The 23,409-nt window shown below is 45.7% G+C and overlaps 1 protein-coding gene across 6 annotated transcripts in view; it reads right to left on the bottom strand.

Moving 5' to 3' along the window:
- SUPT3H (SPT3 homolog, SAGA and STAGA complex component) overlaps positions 1-23,409 on the bottom strand; it is a 370,690-nt gene that overhangs the window by 101,725 nt on the left and 245,556 nt on the right. For 5 of the 6 annotated variants that reach the window (XM_077317634.1, XM_077317617.1, XM_077317625.1 and 2 more), the window contains 3 exons: positions 19,689-19,775; positions 13,706-13,796; positions 9,879-10,024 (listed from right to left, as the gene is read on the bottom strand). In XM_077317634.1, the coding sequence (XP_077173749.1) occupies positions 9,879-10,024; positions 13,706-13,796; positions 19,689-19,775 (324 nt within the window). The remainder of the gene's footprint in view (positions 1-9,878; positions 10,025-13,705; positions 13,797-19,688; positions 19,776-23,409) is intronic. The other variant, XM_077317659.1, reaches the window with a different exon arrangement.

Raw genomic sequence — 23,409 nt, 5'->3', positions numbered from 1 at the left:
AAATGGTACAACCTGGACACAGATTTTCAGACTCAATGAGAACTAGACCGTGGGGAGTTGCCCCTGGTGGAAACAAATGGTGAGAGCAACTGGAGCTATCTTTTGGGTTCCAACTTCCTTGCTTCCTCCATTTGCCCTGACATGGATGTTCCTGGACGGAGATCTCATCAGACCTCAGAAGCTAAGGAGGGCTAGTCCTGGACCGTTTATGCACTGGGAACTTCACTGCTCCAGCTCTTGTACAGGAGCAAAAATCGGGGGCAGATGAGGCACACTGGGCGAAATGCTCCCCCATGTGGGTGCAGGAAGAGGTGGGGCAACCTGCCGTGACTAAAACTCCAGCCTGCAGCCCAGCATGAAACCTCCAGTGCATAAACGGTCCTGGATAGGAAAGCATCAGAGAAGCCTAGCATGACACAGAGGCAGGTAATGCCAAACCACCTTTTTGTCTCTTGGCTTGAAAATCCTAAGGGGTCAATATAAGCCAACATCAACTTGGTTGCAGGAAGAACAACACCTACTATCTAGGTTTCTGGTGGTGGAAAGTATAAAGGGAGATTATTAAAACATGTATCAGTATAACTGTGTGAAATACTACATTCCTGTTCACCATAACAGAATAAATATTTATTCAACCAAGACATTTTGCGGTAATTTGGGAATGCTTCTTTCATTCAGGGCATCTTAACATTTTAGAATCATAAAATCATAGAGTTGGAAGGGGCCACACAGGCCATCTAGTCCAACCCCCTGCTCAACGCAGGATCAGCCCAAAGCATCCTAAAGCATCCAAGAAAAGTGTGTATCCAACCTTTGCTTGAAGACTGCCAGTGAGGGGGAGCTCACCACCTCCTTAGGCAGCCTATTCCACTGCTGAACTACTCTGACTGTGAAATTTTTTTTCCTGATATCTAGCCTATATCGTTGTACTTGTAGTTTAAACCCATTACAGCGTGTCCTTTCTTCTGCAGCCAATGGGAACAGCATCCTGCCCTCCTCCAAATGACAACCTTTTAAATACTTAAAGAGGGCTATCATGTCCCTCTCAACCTCCTTTTCTCCAGGCTGAACATTCCCAAGTCCCTCAACCTATCTTCATAGGGCTTGGTCCCTTTCACAGGGCTTCTTCATTTCATACTTGGAATATTCTGTCCATTCAGAACCCATCATAACCAAGATATGGAATACATCTCACTTATTTTAATGACTGTGTAATCGAACATTGACAAATCAGTATTGCTCCTATTACCATTGCATTAAGACATACTGTAGCATCAGTGCAATGCCATGCAATACATTTAGTGAAGGATCTTCTTTTTAAAAAAAGAACATGAAGACTTTACCCGTGTTACTTGATATCTGGCCATTTGTCATTTCGGAGAATACTATATTCCAACAAACTCTCCTGCTTTCCAAAAGTATGGCACTTAAAATGCAGTCATCAGGGCAACAAAAATGCCGAACGTAAGAGCACAGATTTGTCTTGAATTTCCCCCCCTCAATGTAAGGATTGTTAAAAATATGTCCAAAGTCACTTAGAGGAGAAAAAGCCAACTAGGCCCCTCATCACTGCAGTTTTCCAACATGCGCCATCTTAACCCAATATCTATATGGGAGAGCCAAGCAACTGGTAAAGAAAAGAAACCAAAGGAGTCTACAGTTTAGGGATCTCCATTCTGTCTACAGAAGAGTCCCCTTCCCCAGTGCTAAGTGCAGAAGCTCTGACAAACCTGGATTCCACCTCTTATTGCTAATGTTAGCAGAACTTGAAATCCCAATGAGCTTCAGGGCTCCTTTACAGCCAGCCTGAACTGACAATACTGACCTTGATGGTCTCATTCAGAATAAGGCAGCTTCATGCATAGGGCCTGGCTATGAACCACAGTTACTGCTGTTAGCTCAACTTTTTAGAAGCCTAGCTAAGAGTATATGATGGCATAAAGCATCTCATCAGCCAAGGCAATTGTCCTTTGTAGCAGTGGTCCCCAAACTTTTTATCACCAGGGACCAGTCAATGCTTGACAATTTTGCTGAGGCCCTGTGGGGGGGGGTAGTCTTTGACCGAGGAATTGTCACCGCCGCCTAAGCCCCTGCTCTACTTGCTTTCCCGCTGGTGCCCCTGACTTCCCGGTGCCCACTGGGGGGCGCTACCACCAGCAGCTGCGCAGTGTCACACCGAGGGGGAGCCCCAGCCATGGTGGCTGCTGGAGAGCACCAAAGGTGAGCCAGCGGCAGAGTGGCAGGGCAGCCCCCGAGGCAGCAGCCGGGGAGGAGGAGGAGCTGCGGCCCGGTACCGACTGATCCACAGACCGGTCCCGGTCCCCGGACTGGGGGTTGGAGACCACTGCCTTGGAGCAGCACAACTTTCAAATCCAACAAGCAATCCATATATTTCACTTTGTTTGTGTCCTTAGCAGAAGAGGGGCCTTCAGGTAAAGAGCTTATAATCCATTCTCATGGCGAAGTTTGCAGGATGATGCCTTTTAAGAAGTTGCACATTTTTGTCATCTGACTATGCCCAAGTGGAATGGAGGGCCAACTTTGTCTGGCATGTAGCCTATTGGGGAAGAGGGGTGGGTGCTGCCCTCTTCTCTTCAGGTTACTGTTTATTCAAACATGAAATCTACTATGAAAGCATTATGGTGCCTGTTGCTGCTGAATTATTGCCGTGTAACACCCAAGAGTTGGAAATATATCCCTAAACTAGCAGACAGAGTGACAGATGAATGGTGTTCCTTATAATCCATTGGGAACAACAACTGAAATGCAGCATTCACAGAGTGCAATAGTGTTTGCATTCCAGTTTAGATTTCTGATGGAAAGGCCTTTTCTCCCTGTGGTGGGAGGGATGGAGCGAAGGGGTGGAGAAGGATCCCCATTCTGAAACAAATGACAGCAAGTAGTTTATATAAAGGAAGGGAAGAAACGTTGGAGACTTTCTACAGTAAAGCACATTTGTGAAACGGTTCTTCTCCCCTTCCCCAAACACTTTAACTCATAATATAGGGTTTTAAAATATTTTTTCTTGATCGCATCGTAACGCAGAAATCTTATGTTGGACAAAGAACCCTTTATATGAAAATGCTACGTTAGGACTATACACTGGAGGATCTTGGTGACGTTTAAGGAGACTTTGTGTATTAACACACTAGGGCCGCCTAAGGCTTCTATGGACTGTAATAATTGTGCCTTGCTATGTCCAGCTAACCCAACCAAACCAATGCACAACACAGCAGCATATGATGCATGTCTTCATGTGCCTGAAGGGGACTTTGACCTGAGTGGACAGCTGCTAAGGCAGACGTTCTCAACTTTTGACTGTTGAGAAACCCCTGAAAAATTCTTCAGGCTTCGGGAAGCCCCCAAAGTGGCTTTCATACAGAATATGGTTGGGAAGTATAGCTGTGGTCACGCCCACCTGGGGCCCCTCCCCTTCCCACCCACTCTAGGCTCATCATATATCAGGGGTGATCGCCGAGGCGGCTGAACCGAGCTGAAGAGCACATCCTTAGCACAGACTTTCTGCCGCCGAAGAATATGCAGGGCTGCACAAAAGAGGAGTGTGGTTGTGACACCAGTTCACATGCACAGCGCGTTCTTGTATTGCTTATCATTTTATGCATGAACTCACTCCATCGATCAATGAGGAAATCTGAGAGTTTGGTCTCTGGGGGCTAATTTCCAATTTCTCATTGCCACATGCAAATCAACAAGGAGGATTATTTATTTTTATTAATTATTTGATTTTCATACCGCCCCCTGTTGTTATTGTGGCTGCTGCCATCAAGTCACAGCTGACTTTATTTTATTTTATTAATTACATTTATATTCCGCCCTTCTCAGCACGGCTGGCTCATGGTGGATCGAAACAATCATAAACACCCAGTAAAACAGTTTAAAATCCACTTTGGCTAATGAAAGACTGTTGAAGCCATCCAGCTGAACCTGACATGGCGGCCAAGGGGTCTCCGGTTCCCTTCTGTATAAAGCAAAGCCTCGCAACTCAACTCTAATTCACTACTATTTTGTTGCCCTCCATCAAGGGTGGTAAGAGACAAAGTTATGACAACTCTGTGCATGTATGGCCAAACTGTGGCTCTCCAGATGTCAATGGACTACAATTCCCATGAGCCCATCAGCACCCTGCTGACAGGGAGTCATGGGAATTGTAGTCCATAGATATCTGGAGAGCCACAGTTTGTGGGGTTTTGAAGGCAAGGAACATTCAGAGGTGGTCTGCCATTGCCTGCCTCTCTGTAGAGCTCCTGGAATTCTTTTGTGGCCTCACATCCAGACATTAACCAGGGGTGATCCTGCTTAGCCTCTGAGATCTGATGAGATTGTCCTGGACTCTGATTTTAATATGATAGCAAAGTTGGCATGTTGGTTTTCTTGCAGGCCTTGTGGCCAGAGCAAGTGGCTGTTAAGTGGGTGTTAAGTTCATCATTGTGGGCGACAAGTTGTTTTAGGCTAAAAGACAACCTCCCCCCCCCCCCAGTGACTGTGTGAGGGAAGTATCACTATCTGGCCGTCACCTACAGCTCACAACTCAAGCCGGGTCACCATTTTATTAACCTGTCAGTGAATTCTGCACAACTGGCTAGGCATATGTAAGGACTAAGCTTTGCATAAAAAGACTGTCTTAACTCATTTCAACAGATTTGGCTTCTCTGTTTATTTTAATGCTCTTCTGAGCCGAGACGTTGTTAAAAGCAGAAGCAGGCGAAAGTTCAGAACGCACTTTCCGGCTGCCGAGAGTCACGAAGTATCTGGCATATTTTGTTGCTGATACATTTTTGGTTAGCAGCTGAGCCCAGCGTTAGAGATCATGAGGACTTCTGGCTTGGAACCGCAAGGCATTTGTCAGGCTGCTAAGCCAGATTTCATTGTGGTACACACACCCCCTCCCTCAATGCCGCTTATTGCTGGTATTTAAAATGTAAATCAATAGGACATCAAACCAAACTAAGCACGAGATCTTAAATCAACACGAAATGTCTGCTGTTGTTCTTGATGGCTTTTATAGCTCAGAATGCTACCGTTGTTTGAATTTTGTTTATTCCCATAGAGATCTTCATCCCTGTGTCAAGCAAATCTCCTTAATCTTAGATGAAAGCTAACAGTAATGTATCCTGTCCCATGTACCCCAATGGGCTGCGGAGATATTTTTCAATCCAAATATGTTCTTCTGTTTTGCTAATACTTTAGAGTCGTCATGGCCACTTTTCAGCTTGCCGGCCATGCAACTACATGATGTATTTTGTAGACGCCAAAATACATCATTCGGTTTTAACTACAATTTAAAGAAATTTATTACTTCGGCCCCCCTCGCGAAAAAAAGGTTTTAAAGAAATACAGGGCAAACAATATTTGCTTTCTGTATAATTCATTATAAGTGAAACCATACCACTAAACAATCATATCCTGTTTAGGCCATAATGACATCAGAAATACATGTTTATCATCTGCTTTGGACAACTTAGCATGTTTTTGGCCCTGGGCAAAGTGGAACTGAAACCATTTGCAGTTGGCCAAACCAAGATAACCACACGTTTCTGCGGTAATTGATACCTAAAAGGAATATAGCCTTTAGATCACAGTTCATGATTTAAGCACACTAATTCTTTAAAGAAGGTTGTTAAAGATTTTAAAGAGCACACTGGACTTCCTCCAAAACGTAGCATGCAGAAACTATATTCTACTAAACAGGGTAAATAAGATATTCTATACTACCATATATACTATCACCTCCCATTTGGGGAACGGAATGAATTTCGTGAAATGTTTTCAAGTCCTGATTTCTTTTGGAAGATCCTAGGTCAAAGAAACTGTTCTTAAAAAAAGGAAAGAAAAGAATTACTGTAATGGAACCTCTTCTTGACCAACCAACTTTTGAGAAAAGTACAGCCCACACTTTCGATTTTTGCAGCCGCTTGTAGATTCCCAACTTTATTCTTCCCTTTAAGAAGAATCAACAGCATATGTACTTTGGAAAATGAAATACCTATGTTTGCTTGCCAACTAGGAAGCATGGTGACTAGATTAGATCAGATAGCAAACAACTACATGCATCTATTGCATCAATACAGAGTCCATTCGATACTCAAAAGATACTGAAATACAAGAGGTAGCTTGAATCCAAACCCTTCTTTTGTCTCTGCTTCGGTACAGATACAACACTAGTGAACTCATAACCATAATTAAGAACTCAGAGAATTAGGTCTTGCATGTTTCCTTCTCTGGTACAACATCCCCGACCCCTGGCATTTTCCCTTCGGTAATTTTCAAAAGTATTGGAACCGAGTACCGCAAGAGATTTGAAAACCTGGTAAACAGGGAGCTTTGCTAGGGTTCATCAAAACTTGCATTAGAACAGACGTAACACGATACCCTTGGTTTAGACCAGCCTTCCTCAACTTTTTGAGAACCCCCTGAAGCATTCGTCACGCTTCGAGAAACCCCAGAACTGACCCAATCATGCAGAATATAGTTGGGAAGCAAAGCTCGGTTCATGTCCACCCGGGGCCCTTCGTCTTCCCACCCCCTCCAGGCCCATCACTGGCTACTGGGGGAGGGCACCCGACCATATAAAGTCATATCACCCAATAAATGTTTAACAATTAATTAAAAAGACATATATAAAAAATTGATTAATTCCCAAACATTTGGAAAACCCTTCTGGAGCTGTCAAGAAACCCCACAAAACTCTGGTTGACCGTTTATGCACTGGGAACTTCACTGCCCCACCCCCCTGTCAGGAGCACAGATCAGGGGCTGATGAAGTGCACCAGGCCAAATGCTCCCCCATGTGGGTGCAGGAAGAGGTGGGGCAACCTGCCATGACTAAAACTCCAGCCTGCAGCCCAGCATGAAACCTCCAGTGCATAAACGGTCGTTGAGAAAGCCTGGTTTAGACCAAGAAGGGGAGTAGGGTTATCCATTCTGGGTTAGGAAACATTTGGAGAGTTTGGGAGAGTTGAGTTTGGGGAGGGGAGAAATCTCAGCGGGGTATAATGCCATAAAACCTACCTTCCAATTTGGCCGTTTTCTCCAATAAAATGTATCTCTGTTGCCTGTTGTAATAGTGGGAAATTTGCAATCCTCTGGCAAGAACATCCTACTGCATGCTTACGAAGGGGTATGAGATGTCGGTGAAAGTGGCAAAATGGGAATTTTTTGCCACTGAAATCGTATCTGCTAGCTCTCACCCAGCACAATTATTTAGGGTAGTTTGATCTCTTACCGCCCTTGCAGCAGGGTGCCAAAATAGTAGCAAATTGGATTTGTGCTGTGAGGCATTCGCGAGCTTTTTTGCAGATAAAGTCTTGTCGCTCTGCCTGGACCTTCCTGCCACATTTGGACTGGAAGCTCCGTGGCCGTCATGGGAGGTGAAGTTTGATGGCTTCAGATGGCTCTCTTAAACCGGAGTGGACAAGTTGCTGGGGCCGGTGAAGGCAGCCACTTGCCACCTGGATCCCTCTCCATCATGGTTGCTCAAACTGGGTGACTGACAGATAGGAGGCCCTTTAAGGCAGTGGTCCCCAACCTTTTTAGCACCGGGGACCACTCAACGCTTGACAATATTACTGAGGCCCGGTGGGGGGGGGGTAGTTTACTCCTCTACTCTCAACCACTGCCCTAGCGCTCTCTGATCGCTATGGTCATGTTTAAACATCCCTTCAAAATAAGATACAGACACACCACAACAATGAACATAAGGAACATGTTATTTTCATGGACATTTTAACTCATGACAATGACAAATCAATGGGAACCCTGAGCTTGTTTCTCTGCAACGAGATAGTCCCATCTGGGAGTGATGGGAGACAATGACACCCGAAGTGTGTTGTAAAGGGCTGGGGGGGATGAAGTAAAGGGCCGTGGGGGGGAGAGAAGGCGTCCTTCGGGGCCCGCCTCCAATTAGTCGACGGACCACATGTGGTCCGCAGCCCACAGGTTGGGGATCACTACTTTAAGGGATATTGTTAACCTTTCTCTGACATCGGGAGAGTTCCCCGAAGGACTGAAGAAGGCTCCCAAAAGTCGGGAAGCTCAAATACAAAGCTTCTTATCTTATGAACTGTCTTTATCACATGCCAATATAATTCAAAGCAATAAGTATACAGACAAGCGTGAGAAGTCAAAGCTAAATGGCTGGTAGAACAAGAGAGTGAATTGCTCATCTTGCTGAGAGTCTCACTGAAATGATCAAGAGCTCAAAATGAACTAGGGAAAATGGTAACCAACAGAACAATAATGCATCCAAGTTATTTCTACTCCATGGAAGATATACAAAGATTTTAGGAAGTGTTAAAGAAGAAGTCCATCCAAAACATTTGGTAGGAGGTAACTAAAACATGAAATGCTTGGATACATTTACATTGCCTGTCTGGAAATTTGAGTGGTGGCTAGAATTTAAGGTTCTAATATTCCTATTTTATACACCCAGAAAAATACTCCAGAATGGGTATTCCCTAAAAAATCTCCTGCTTTTAATTCTACTGGCAATCTTGCTATCATTTTAACTCTTTCCTAAATCAAAAGGACACTTTATTTAGAGTAGGAGACAAAAAAGGTAAAGGTAAAGGTATCCCCTGTGCAAGCACCGGGTCATGTCTGACCCTTGGGGTGACACCCTCTAGCGTTTTCATGGCAGACTCAATACGGGGTGGTTTGACAGTGCCTTCCCCGGTCATTACCGTTTACCCCCCAGCAAGTTGGGTACTCATTTTACTGACCTCAGAAGGATGGAAGGCTGAATCAACCTTGAGCCGACTGCTGGGATTGAACTCCCAGCCTCATGGGCAGAGCTTCAGACTGCATGTCTGCTGCCTTACCACTCTGTGCCACAAGAAGCTCAGACCCCAAAATAAAGAATTTTTTAAAACCCCACACACGTTGGGAGTTGCATGATGCATGGCATGAGAATACTGAAATACCAGCAAAGACAAGGATGAAAATACAAAAGAATGTCTAATTTGGCAATTTTCGGCCTGTTTGCTAATTTCAGCTTCTTAAGTGCAATTCACAAAAAAATTATCAGAACATACAATATAACATTTTAAAAATGGAGGGATTTTTTTTAAAGCAGGTACATTAAGGTACAAGAATATGCATGGCCTGAAGTTCTGCAGTCCTCTGGGTCAATATGATCCCACTTTGTGGTTAAGGGTTTTAAAATTAGGTACTCATCCTATATGCAAGGAAACGGGTAGGTTTTAATTAAACGATATAAGAACATAATGCAGGCATCAATGATTTCCTTCTTGCCACAAGGGATTTCCTAGATACCTGCCTAATCTTAGGACAACAACCCTATCGGGAAGTAGAACAAGGCACTAAGGGATGCATTGGCTTAATTTATACTTCCTTTGTTTGTTTTTTAAAAAAATGTTATTTTTTTAACATGCAACAGCAATGGGAGAAAATGCCTTTGTTCATAATAAGAGTTAGATGATTCTATTTAAAATCTAACTTTTCAATCAGTGTTTTAGGTTGATTTGTACATGTAAATCCAAGCTGATTATGGTTACCAGCCTCTGGCTGGGAAATAGCTGAAGATTTTGGGGGTGGGGCCTCCAGAAGTGGGGTGGGACCTCAGTAGGTATAATGCCATAAAGGTCACCCTCCAAAGCAGCCATTTTTTTCCCAGGGGAATTAATTTTAGCAATCTGGAAATCAACGGTAATGTCAAGAGATTTCTCAGTGTGACCTGCAGGCTGGCAACCCTTAGGTTGGTATATGTCTTCATGTTGGAACTGGGCTATTTCAACTTTCACAGAGCAGGAAAATGGAGGTGAATGACCTCTGGTCAATTATATGATGTCAATTTTTCTCTGTTCTCTCTACATGCATGTAGGACAAAGTCCAAAATATACCTCCATTCTCGCTTGCTTTACATCATCAACTTCATCGTCTTCAAACAAGGACAAGAGCTCTCCAGTCTGATCAATGGAAATAAGAAAGTCTTGAGCAATCTTCTGGCGCTTGTTGATGCTGCCGCTGCTGCCACCACCGAGTTTGTCTGAAAGGACCGGAAAAGAAAGCAATCATTGATGGGATTTTGGTGCGACTGCTAAAAATGCCATTATCAAGTATAAATGAATATTGCAGACCAAAATATCTACCTATAGCAGGGGTAGTTGAACTGTGGTCCTCCAGATGTCCATGGACTACAATTCCCATGAGCCCCTGCCAGTGACCGTTCGCTCCTATTCTGATATTTTATCCAATTTTAACCAGATTTGGAGTAGGAGTTGGAGTAGGGATCTCCAGGGACTTCTAGTCTAGGGGTAGTCAACCTGTGGTTCTCCAGATGTTCATGGACTACAATTCCCATGAGCCCCATGCCAGCAAACATTGGCAGGGGCTCATGGGAACTGTAGTCCATGGACATCTGGAGGGCCGCAGTTTGACTACCCCTGACTTATAGCTTCTGTGCCTATAAAATAAAACAGGAGCAGGGACATTTTAAGATGTGGAACATCCTCAATTCTGTTATTAACTTGGGGTGATATTGTACTGATCACTCAGATCCTATTTTCTCTTCAAGAAGTGGCTTTCTTGGCAATCACTTCATGGCAGAGATTCACAAGGACAATATTTGTATTTATTCATTCATTCATTCATTCATTCATTCATTCATTCATTCATTCATTCATACATTCAACTTTTACCCTGCCATTCCCGGCAAGGCTGGCTTTTGACAACTTACAAGTTTAAAATAATACACAGATATTAAAACCATCAAAAAAAAATTAAAACAGCCTAATAACCCAACAGAGAGCATAACACGAATTAAACATACTCTGTTATCCCCTAGCCAGTGGAGGGGCATCTTCCCTCAAAGGAGGCATCCTGGCCTCAACCAAGCACCTGGCAGAAGAGCTCCATCCTGCAGGCCCTGTGGAACTGAGTCAGCTGTGTCAGGGCCCTTAGCTCTTCTGGGACCTCATTCCACCTGGTAGGGGCCAGGACTGAAGAGGCCCTGGCCCTGGTTGAGCCCAGGCAGACTTCCTTTGGGCTGGGGACAACCAACTTGTTGGTGTCCCAAGAGCGTCCTCTGGGGGGCGTAAGCAGACAGACAGTTCTTCACATACACTGGACCCAGACCGCAAACGGCCTTAAAGGTTAAAACCAATACCTTGAACTGGATCTGAAATTCAACCAGTAACCAGTGCAGCTGCCTCAGCACTGGCTGGATATGGGCTCTCCAAGATGTTCTTGTGATAACGCATTTTGTACCAGTTGCCATTTCTGGGTCAGAGATAAGGGTAGGCCTGCGTAGAGCAAACTACAGAAGCCTAGTCTGGATGTGACCACTGTATGGATAACTGTGGCTGGGTGCCCCGGCGCCAAATAGGGTGCTAGTAGCCTAACTTGGCGAAGGTGGAAAAACACCTTTTGAGCTACTCTAGTGACCTGCACTTCCATTGAAAGGGAAGTGTCGAAGATCACACCCATATTCCTGCTGGATTGTGCAACCTGGAGTCGTGCACCATCCAGGCAGGGCGAGCATGCTTTCAAATCTGGTCCCTTCCTACCCAACCACAGGACCTCCTCCTTGGAAGGGCAGAGTTTCAGGTGACTCTCCTTGAGTGAGTGGTCCCCTTGTACCACCAACCACTACATTCTAGTCAGCTATTCTGATTGGGATAGTAGGACGCATCATGGTACGAATGGGATTTGGCCCCAAAGTGATTAACTGGAAAACACAGCTGCACAAATCGGTTTGTGACAAAAATCAGAGTCCAAAGTCAGAGGTACTGAACTTGAATCTGTTTATCTGAAGTGCTGTCAAGTCACATCCGACTTATGGTGACTGCACTGGATTCAAGGCAAGAGATGTTCAGTGGTGGTTTGCTGCTGTCTGCCTCTCCGCAGCAACCCTGTACTTCCTTCCTTCAAACATGGTGGAGTAGTTAAGAGCAGTGGCCTCTAGTCTGGAGAACTGGGTTTGATGCCCAATTCCTCTTCCAAAGGAAGATAGCTGGGTGACCTTGGGCCAATCACAGTTCTTAGACCATTCTCAGCCCCACCTCCCTCACAGGGTGTCTGTTGTGGGGAGTGGAAGGCGATTGTAAATCACTTTGAGACTCCTTGGGGTATAAAAAGCAGGTATAAAGCCCAAGTCTTTTTCTTTCTTACTAATCAGGGCTGATCCTGCTTCGTTTCTGAGATCTGACAAGACCGGACTAGCCTGAGTCATCCAGGTCAGGGCTAGCTGAACCAATACTGCTAACATATTGGCTTTATAGCAGCTTACATGGTGGCTTTTCCCAAAGAACATCAGGAACCGTAACATGTTAAACTGGAAAGAATTGAACACACCTGAACCAGGCCATCACAGTCAGCACTGCCTATTGATACTGGCAGCAGCTCTCCAGGGTCTTAGGCAGAAGTCTTCCACATCACTTGCTGGCAGGTTCTTTAGCTGGAGAACCTGGGGATTGAACCTGGGGCCTTCCGTATGAAGATAGCTTCTCATAGGACTAAAATCCCCAGGTGGAATGAATAATGAACCAGCTCACAGGAATGGGATTTGTGCTTATTTCTCATCCAATGCCATTTTGGTGTAGTGAGCCAGTTTGGTGTAGTGGAATCTGGCAAGCCAGGTTCGATTCTGCACTCCCCCACATGCAGCCAGCTGGGTGGCCTTGGGCTCGACACGGCACTGATAAAGCTGTTCTGACCGAGCAGGAATATCAGGGCTCTCTCAGCCTCACTCACCCCACAGGGTGTCTGTTGTGCGGAGAGGAATGGGAAGGCGACTGTAAGCCGCTTTGAGCCTCCTTCGGGTGGGGAAAAGCGGCATATAAGAACCAACTCTTCTTCTTGTTCTTCATTGACCACAAGTCATTTTAAAATCCTCACAACGCATTTCAAGTTACTGAACCTATCGGCAGTGTCACAATTTTAACCTGCCCTGTTTCCGAGAAGCTCATGCTTTCGGTGAAAATAAACTTCGAAGAGAAAGTAAGTTATCTTCTTTTATGTAAGCAGATCAAGCACAGACAAATGGCATCATTTGAAGCGTATGGGGAGATCTGCTCTTGAGACTACGGATCCTGACTGACTCGTAAAAGGGAAGGAAGAAAGATAGGGGCTTTCAATATACACTGGCTGCTTTAAAATTTAGACACTTCCTGCCCGTATATCAGAATTAAGTGACCGTAGATTACATAGACTCCATAAAATATGTCCGATAATAAATTAACAAAATGTCTTTTCGAATGAATTCTGAAGCAAAACACCTCCTCTCCACACACCCCACCCAGGTAGGCATAGCCTGTCTCACATAAATTACACATGCTGAAAACAATTCCAGGGGTAGTCAAACTGCAGCCCTCCAGATGTCCATGGACTACAATTCCCACACGCTGGCAGGGGCTCATGGGAATTGTAGTCCATGGACATCTGGAGGGCCGCAGTTTGACTACCCCTGAATTAAACCTTATAATCAACCCCAGCTCCCTACTTCAACAAAGTTCTTGAGGTTAAGCCGCTCTAATTATCGCTACGTTTCTGGACTGAAGCTCTACTCTATGAGCAATCAGGATGGGAAAGCATGAGGTTATATGGAGTTCTCAATTAAGTCAATATTTTTCAATATCGAAATTATCTGCCTGTGGAATATATTTTCCATTTGGTCTGCACATGTAGAACATTCCCCATAGAAAGGCAAATTATTTCAAAGCTTCTCTACCTTCCAGAAGATCATCTTCTTCAATGCCTTTGACGATTTTAGATTTGTAGTCTCGGAAAAACATATATTTGAGTAGCCTCCTGAGTTTTTTCTAGGAGCAGAACAGAGAATATAGACATCAATTAGAATTTATTGCCATACAGCCTGAAGCACAGTTTCAGGAACCTGAAGGGTTTCGTTTTTTTAGAGTATAAACACAATTATGTACAGACACACACTTTCAAAGACAAGATTGCAACATTCAAGTCCAGTTGGAGTTAATAAATCACCAAATTAAGGCTGTCAATAAACAGGAAAAAAAAAATCAGACAACCCCCCCTCCCCCACCATGCATATATTATTTTAATTCCAGTCTTCAATTATGCATTGCATACTGTTTTTGCAGCTGGAATTTCCTTTGCTTTGTGCTCTAGGTGGAAAGTAGCCAGTAAAGCAATCAAGGCTGTGCAATGAGGAATTCCTCTTTTTACTGCAGAAGCAGGCAGGTGAGTGGATATAGTAGGATACCAAAGAGAATGGTTCATGTGCTGGGTTATGCAAACTTCATTCCTCCTTGAAAACTGTGCGATAGCCTTGCTCTGATTGCAGAGCCAGATAATTGCCCCAAAGCATTTTGGCACCGATTTTATTCAAGCAAAGAGCTTTGTACAAAGCTGTGATTTTTACAGTTTAGAAAATATACTAAATAACCTTCCCTGTGTTTTCTTTAAAGTCTGTTATTGTAAGTCCCTTCACCGAATATCATTATACATGTCAACATTCATGCAACAAGGTGACACCTGCCAATCAGTTTTAAATGATTGTAGAGCCAGTTTGGTGTAGTGGTTAGGAGTGCGGACCTAATCTGGTGAGCCAGGTTTGATTCTTCACTCCCCCACATGCTGCCAGCTGGGTGACCTTGGACTTGACATGGCGCTGATAAAGCTATTCTGACCAAGCAGTGATATCAGGGCTCTCTCAGCTTCACCCACCTTACAGGGTGTCTGTTGTGGGGACAGGAAAGGGAAGGCGGTTGTAAGTTGCTTTGAGACTCCTTCAAGCAGAGAAAAGTGGCATATAAGAACCAACTCTTCTTCTTCTTCTAGACCAGTGGTTCTCAACCTTCCTAATGCCGTGACTCTTTAATACAATTCCACATGTTGTGGTGACCCTCCAACCATAACATTATGCAAGGGTTCTTTCACAGAAATGAAACTGAAACTGACCAATGGCATGAAGATTCACTGTTCATGATTGTATATAAATTGTTCCCCCCCCCCCGGGGTTTCTCAGTTCAGTTCTGCCTCTTGTCCCACCATGTCGATCTCACTCTTTTCTGCTGCTCCCATTAGACACCTGCAGAAGGAGCGGCAAAAGTGGTGGTGTCCTCCTGGCCAAGCTGCTCGCCCTGCCACGTCCCCTGTGAAAGGGTCATTCAACCCCCAAAGGGGTCCCAACCCCCAGATTGAGAACCAGTGTTCTAAACAGAGGAACCAGACACCAGTTGGTCATAAATTTGATTCCATTGGGTCCCACATTTGCCTCCAACAGAGCAGCAGTTTAGGGTTCTTCCAGTATTATCAAGATCTAGGCTAGTGGTGGCCAAACTATGGCTCTCCAGATGTCCATGGGCTATATCATGAGCTCCCCCCCCATTATAGTCCATGGATATCTGGAGTTTGACCACCCTTCTCTAGACTTTCTAGGGTCTTATCTGCACTGGGCTTTTTATCCTCTTTCAGCTTGACTTTAAAAAAGCATTTTGCACCTGATCCAGTCTGATGTCAATTGACTTTATTATTCCATCTGCAACGTTCTGGCTCCACTCTAGAGTCACACCACCTTCTCCCTGGGATATCTGAGAGTGGAGATTATCCTCTTAATTTGAGAAAAGCAAAAACCAACAGCCTATACTTCCATGTACAGACATTTTCTGGTTCTGACTTTCTTTCCCTCCCTCCTCCTCCTTGTCCAGCTGTGCCTCCATGGTTCTCACTGAGGTTGCAGCCTCCACTTCCTCCCTCCCCCGTTCACTCTGGCTACAGATCCGGTCAGGAAAACAAAAATCAACAAGCCGCCTCATGTTCCTCCTTCAGTACTTCCCCCTCCCCCAGCTTGAGTTGGGGGACAAAAGACTGGAAATAAAGCCCTCTCCAGCCTCCTGCTCCTTCAAAGCCAGATGAAGCATCAAATAACCCCCACTTCCCCCCCTGTACTCTAGCTTCAGAGCTGGCCTGTTAGGGAGGTCAAAGTGTACATGGCCTCCCCCCCCCCCGATCAAGCAGGAAAGAGAGAGGAGACTGACAATTGCGACAATTCAAGTGCAGAAGACAGCATCTGAGTGAAAGCTGTTTTGAGTCAGGAAAAAAGAATGCTGCACATCTGTTGCAAGATCCAGGTTCAGACTGATCAGAATTTAGCAGGATCGAGAGCAGAAAAATAATGTGAGTGCAGATAGTACCAAGTCAGGCAGGAGAAGATAAAACATGAGTATGGAAACAAACATGTCTTCTCTTTGTTCTAGCAAATGAGGGAATCCCTACTGTTCTGCCTTTCCCTTCTTATAACCAATAGAAAAAGAGTTGGTTTTTATACCTTGCTTTTCACTACCCAAAGCCACTACACAAAGCGGCTTATAAATGAACCTTTGAGAGAAACTACTCTGTATCAACAGCTCTAACAGGGCTGTGACTAGCCCACGGTCACCCAGCTGGCTGTATGTAGGAGGAGTGGAGAATGAAACCCAGCTCTCCATATTAGTAGCTGCCACCATTAACCACTACACCAGTCTGGCTCTCTAGAAGTTGGGACTGTGATTGACAGGTCCAGCAGCAGCCACTGGCAGCTTCATTTCTGTTTTCTGTTTATTAGGCTTTAACTGCCTTCTATAAATAAATCATTTGATGGAAAATAATCCCATGCCATACTGGCTCATGGTAACTGTAGTCCATAGGCATCTGGAAAGCCACAGTTTGGACACCGGCTAGTCTAGATGGTTTCTAACAAGAGTTAGATATGTCAGACCAGAATATGCTCAATAAACTTTCAGAAAATGAAGTCTGTCTTCCAGACTAAGATTTAAGATTTAACATTTGTCTTTTTATTTGGCGCTCTGCACTCCTCAGGATCAAGACAGGTAATAAATGTAAAACATACATCATAAAAACTCATCTTAAATACCATTAGAACCAACAAAAACGCAATCAAACAATTCAAACCAAGCTAAAATATACTCATATACCAATAAAATGTATACATAAAAAGACCAATTAAAAACAGGACAGGAAAGAGGGATCCCTGAAAGAACAGCAAATGAAACAAATGCATGCACATTATTTATTTGGAATATTTCTATGCTGTTCATTTAGGCTTCTGTTCAAGGCAGTGTACAATGAAAAGATTACAATAATACAAAAGCCACAGAAAACAAGCCCTTTTATTATTTATTTAAAATAAAATGTTTATTAACCACCTTTCTCCCTTGAGGAACTCAAGTTAGCTCGCAATATATGTTTATGTCCACTGGACCCAAACAGGATTGCCAAGCAACAGGTGGCAAGTGAGTGTGGGAAATTACCAGAAGTAAACTTAGGTCTAGGCCTCTTTCTCCTATGATGTTTAGACATCATTTCTGGCAGACACTGGAAGTGACGTCAACGCATCACCGGTAACATGGGAATGCTCTGGTAGTTGGGCAGAAACTCTACAGCAGAAGCTGTTTTTACCAGAGTTTACCCAAACCCTAGAGCAATGGTCCCCAAGTACTGGGCCGCAGACCGGTGCTGGGCCACGAAGGCCTTGTCACCAGGCCGCAGCTCCCTCTCCCCGCCCCCCCTGCAGTGAGAAACTTCCCAGACCGCAAGCAAATCGACTGCCAAAGCGGCCAATTAGCTTGCGGCCCGGCAAGCTTCTTTCTGTGGGAGGGGGGGAGAGGGAAGCACGACCACCGGCGCAAAGGCGCATGCACAGCAGGTCTGCGCATGCATGTACGGCAGTTTCGCACATGCGTGTGCTTTACATGTGTGTTTGCGGCCGCGCATGGCACAAATGTGCATGCGTGGACCCGACGAGCATGTGCACATGCGTGAAATTGCCATGAATGTGCGTTTGCAGCTGCACATGGCACAAACGTGCATGCGCAGACCTGCCACACATGAGCGTTTGCACATGGGCAGCTGCGCATGCGCGGCGCCAGGATTGCCCTCCCCCCCACCAGTCCGCAGCTTGAAAAAGTTGCGGACCACTGCCCTAGAGCAGCGGTCCGCAAGCTTTCTCTTGCTGCGGACCGCTGCGTCGTATTGGAAGGAGAGGGCGGCCCGGGGGCCTGCGCACGCGCGGCAGCCCCAGCGCAAATGCGCGTGCACGGCAGTCCGCGCAGGCACGTTTGCGCTGCCGCCATGCCGGCGGCCTCGGCTCTCCCTCCCGGCCCCTCCGGGCCGCGAGCTAAAGCGGCCGATTAGCTTGCGGCTCGGCAAGCTTCTCTTGGTTGCTTTGGCGGCCGATTTGCTCGCGGCCTGGCGAGCTTCTCGCTTCGGGGGGGAGGGAAGAAGGAGCTGCGGCCCGGCACCGAGGCCTTTTCGGCCCGGCACCGGGCCGCAGCCCGCGGGTTGGGGACCACTGCCCTAGGGCATCTACACACAGCCAGCAAAATAATCACTTCTGGTCTTGCTGCTGACAAAGGCCTAGGCCTCAGCCCAGGTAAGTCCTCCCAACGACCAGCAAAAAAGTGCTGTGGGGAGGGGCACCAAAGCTGTGGCTCTTCTCCCCGAGGTGTGGGGTCTGAGAACTCTGAACATAAACAGCATAAAACTATCCACAGAACAGACCTCACACCAGAAACAGATCATTAATAAAGGTGGTTAAGACAAAGCCCCTAACTAAAAACCTCTGGGAAACATTGTGCTTTGGTCTGGTGCCTAAAAGCAAACAAAGCGGGGGCCAGGTGAGTCTGAAGAGGGAAGGCATTCCAGAGGCAATGTGCCAAACCAGAAAAGGATCTAGCTTATTTATTCATTTCATTTTTATACCGCCCTCCCTTGTGGCTCAGGGCGGTTCACAGCATAGCTTAATGTACATGCTCCAGTGTAATATGAGATACAATACATTCCAAAAATGAAACTCGTAACTTGCATCAACTTTACTGAACATTTAAACTGTTAACCATTTAACACATAACCATTACTTGGCTGGACTGAAGACTGCCTTGTGATGTATGCAGTGGGCATATCAGATTGGGGGGCGGGGAGATCTGGAGGGCCCAGTAGATGTTATCAGCTCACTGACGCCAGCCAAAAGTTTGGTGGGAGAGCTCCGTTTTACAGACCCTATGGGACTGTGCAGTGCCCGGATCTTCTCTGTCAGCACATTCCACCTGTGTCACCTCTGAAAGCACCGAGAGCAGGGCTGGAAAGGCAGATCACAACTGGCAGGCTGGATAGTGTGGGAGGAGACATTAATAGTAAATCTGTAGCATGAAGAATCAGAAGCTGAAGAAGTAGTTCTAACAAAACAGTGTTTTTGATGATAGTTGACTTTAAAAAAAAACTAGGATTATATAACTTGCAGAAGTTGAGTTGGTTACATAACCTACAACAGTGGTCCCCAACCCCCCGTCCGGGGACCGGACCGGTCCGTAGATCAGTCGGTACCGGGCCGCGGCTCCTCCTCGTCCTCCACCCTGGCTGTTGCCTCGGGGGCTGCCCTGCCACTCTGCCGCTGGATCACCTTTGATGCTCTCCAGCGGCCGCCATGGCTGGGGCTACCCCTTGGCGTGGCACTGCACAGCTGCTGCTGACAATGGCCCCAGGGGGCAGCGGGAAGTCAGGGGCTCCAGCGGGAAAGCAAGTGGAGCAGGGGCTCAGGCAGCGGCCGCAACGTCCCTCAGAGAAAGACTACCCCCCCCCCGGGCTTCAGTAAAATTGTCAAGCGTTGACCGGTCCCCGGTGATAAAAAGGTTGGGGACCACTGACCTACAGAATATGGGATGTACACTTTATGGCCGTACCTTATCTTTCCGCATCAAGAAAAGAATATCCTCTGCAGAAATAACTCTGGCTCCTCTCATCTGAGAGACCTCAGAAGCTTGCTGCAGCTGTAAACACAGAAGAATAGGGAGCTGCTTGGTGCCCATAGGAAGGTGGTCTTTTTACACATCCATCAAAAATCATTGCAATAGGGAAGAAGAACACTTTGGAAGAACATAAACATTCCAGGCAACAATACTGTTAATCAAGAGAATTCTGGAAGATAAGCATTAAAAGATTACCAACCTCTGATGTCACTACCCAATCTAGGATTGTCTGTTTCGCTAACCACATTTTGGCAGCTGCAGCAGCAAAAGCCCTTACCTTTGCCACTTAAAATGGTGCGTCATTTATAAGGAATTGTGGCATGCTTTCCTGAATTAGAGGCAAAAACTTGGCATTCACATCTAGATTGCAAACAATTGTGGGGGGATATTCAACAGCCCGCAGTTCACAATTGTAGTACTGTAAAGGTAAAGGCAAAGGTATCCCCTGTGCAAGGACCAAGTGATGTCTGACCCTTGAGGTGACGCCCTCTAGCGTTTTCATGGCAGACTCAATATGGGGTGGTTTGCCATTCCCTTCCCCAGTCATTACCGTTTACCCCCCAGCAAGCTGGGTACTCATTTTACCAACCTCGGAAGGATGGAAGGCTGAGTCAACCTTGAGCCGGCTGCTGGGATGGAACTCCCAGCCTCATGGGCAAAGCTTTCAGATGGCTGCCTTACCACTCTGCGCCACACGAGGCTCTTTCTAGTACTGTGACTGAAGGCTAATTTCCCAGTATATCCCTTCTAGCGGTCTGGTCAGAACTACTTGAAATTTTAGGGTGGGAAAAGAGCCATATGTTAGAGTGCTGGGATATGTTTCAAATTCATGCAGTTCTTCAAATATCTTAGAGCAGCCTTTCTCAACTTTTTTACCATTGAGAAGCCCCTGAAACATTCTTCAGGCTACGAGAATCCCCAGTAGTGGTGTGATCTGGTTGGGAAGCATAGCTGTGCACACGCCCACCTTGGGGCCCCTCCCCTTCCCACCCCTCCAGGCTCATCATTAGCCATTTTGGGAGGGGTTAACATGACCATATAAGCTCAATAAATGTTGACATTTTTAAAAAAGATTTATAAAAAATTAATTAACCCATTCAGGAAACCCTTCGAGGATAGTCAAGAAACCCGTTTCACAAAACCCTGGGTGAGAAAGCCTGCCTTAGACCAGAGGAGAAGCTGGTTCAATAAACCAGCACTGCTTCTTGGTTTTCCAGTCCTGCTACCACACCTTTCCTCTTCTCATTAGTATTAAAACTTTTTAATGCTGCCCTTTCCACCCTCTTATGGTGATGATGATGATGATGAACACTACAAATGCATTCACAGAGGTGGGTCCAAATATTGCTCTGCATTCCTAGCATGGGCTGAGAACTGCTCAGGACTTTGACTCTGGCTAAACCACCTCTCTCTTTCCAAGCTAGATACATTCATTCCAGGCAATTTAAGACTGCCAACTCCAACTTGGGAAATTGCCAAAGGGGGTTATTGCTTGGGCAACCCTAAGGATGCCAACATTGCGCTGGGAAATTCCCAAAGCTTGAAGTGCAGAGCCTAAGGAAGGTGGTGTCTGGAGGGGTAGATATAATGCTCAGCAGATATAATGCCATAGAGCTCCCCCTCCAAAGCAGAGGTACTGATCTCCATTGTCTGGAGACCAGCTGTAATTCTGAGAGATCTCCACGCCCTACCTGGAGGCTGGCAACTCCAGGAAGGGCAGAGTTTGAGATCGAGGAAACTGGGAGCTCAGCAGAAATGTGATACCACGGAGCCTCCAGGAACCTCCAGGATAACTGAGATTTCTAAGTTCATTTCCAATTTCACGCCTCCCGGCCACACCAGGAGATTGGCAACCCTAGCAGCCCTGGATTCCAAGCCTCCACTAAATACAAGACAAAGCAAAGAGACAAATCACACAGCCAGCCAACTCTGCTTGTGGTCATCTGTATTGTTTGCCAAAAACAGAATTTGTGGCTTTCCACACCCCAGAATTTGGAGTGCCTGAAAAGTCATACAACAATGCTGTCTTCTGTTCATAGTGATCCCCCTAGACAGGGGTAGTCAAACTGCGGCCCTCCAGATGTCCATGGACCACAATTGCCATGAGCCCCTGCCAGCGTTCGCTCTAGACAGCCTTCTTATTAAAAGGATAGGGAAGGATTTGAGTCAACATCTTTTATCCGCCCCTAGATTCGGGATGCCAAAGGTGGACTCGAGACATGTCCTCACTAGCTAGTTTTCAGGAGATTCGCATCCCTTCCTCAAAAGTGCCAGAGACGCCTGTAAAAGCTAGGGCTCTGATTCAGCTAGCTCCCATGATGCTTAACTGCACAGATGTTTCACACACAGAGTTCATAATCTTCTCCTCACCCTGGAAAGTTCATAGAAATTTGGGAGTGAAGTCTGGAATACATGAAATCTGCAAAAAGGAGCCACCCCAATGGTGTATGCAGTCATTAAATACACACACACCCGTCCTGCCCCCAAGCTGCCCTTTCCTGCAAAATCACCTTTTTCTCCAGGGTAACTAGCCTTTCCCTGCTTTTTCACCAGGGTAACTCATCTTTTTCTGCTTTTTCTCCTGGGTAACTAATCTCTATAGTAGAGTCTCCAATCTTTTTGAGACTGTGGGCAATTTTGGAATTTGAAGACAGTGCGTTGGGGACAACGACAAAAGGGCTGCCACAAAATGGCAGCGGCAGGAGGTGGAGCTAACCACAAAATGGCCACAGTCACACAGTCTGCTACTTCAAAGCCCAGAGAAAAGACCTGGTAGAGAAAATTCCCTCAATTAGCAAACAACTGTTCAATATTTCAGTGATAAATCAGGCAGCCAGGGGGAAAAAACAAACAAGCAAGGTCTTCAAGGGATCACTTAGAGTTCCTCTGCCGCCGCCATCTTATCAGCCATCCAGCAGTCACCCAGTAAGGATCCCTGTGCTGTGCTGGCAGCTGCTGCCAATCGAATCACCGATGACCAATTGTATGACTTGCTCCAGAGCAAAAGCCCCACCTGGCCATGTCCGTTGCAGAACACATGTAGTGGGTGCCATGGCACCCACAGGGACTACTTTAGAAGTTTAGAAGTTTTTTTTAGGAAGGGGAGTAGGAAGGGGATTTTATTATTTATGCCGCCATGCTGTGATATTTTTAAGTCTTTTAATGGGAGTTTAAATGGGGTTTTAAGACACTGTAACCCGCCACGAACCATTTGGGAGTGGCGGGAAATAAATCGAAATAATAATAATTATTATTTCTCTCCTCTGTACCCTTTCAATTTTATCTATGTCCTTCTTGAAGTGAGGCCTCCAGAACTGCACACAGTACTCCAGGTGTGGTCTGACCAGTGCCATATACAATGGGACTATGACATCTTGTGATTTTGATGTAATGCCCAAAATGGCATTTACCTTTTTTACTGCTGCATCACACTGCCTGCTCATGTTTATCTTACAATCCACAAGTACCCCAAGGTCTCGTTCACACCCACAAGTATCCCAAGGTCTCGTTCACACATCTTTCCCATGATCTGCTCTATCAGACATAAGTCTAGAACAGACTAAATCTCTGTTGGAGAACATAGAGCTAAGGAAGTGATGCATGGAATCTTGTTGCATGGGAAAACATCACGTTTGCATTATGCATATACGAACCC

Source organism: Paroedura picta, chromosome 1, assembly GCF_049243985.1.
Source record: "Paroedura picta isolate Pp20150507F chromosome 1, Ppicta_v3.0, whole genome shotgun sequence".
NCBI lineage: Eukaryota > Metazoa > Chordata > Lepidosauria > Squamata > Gekkonidae > Paroedura > Paroedura picta.
This window is presented reverse-complemented; position numbering and strand designations above follow the sequence as displayed.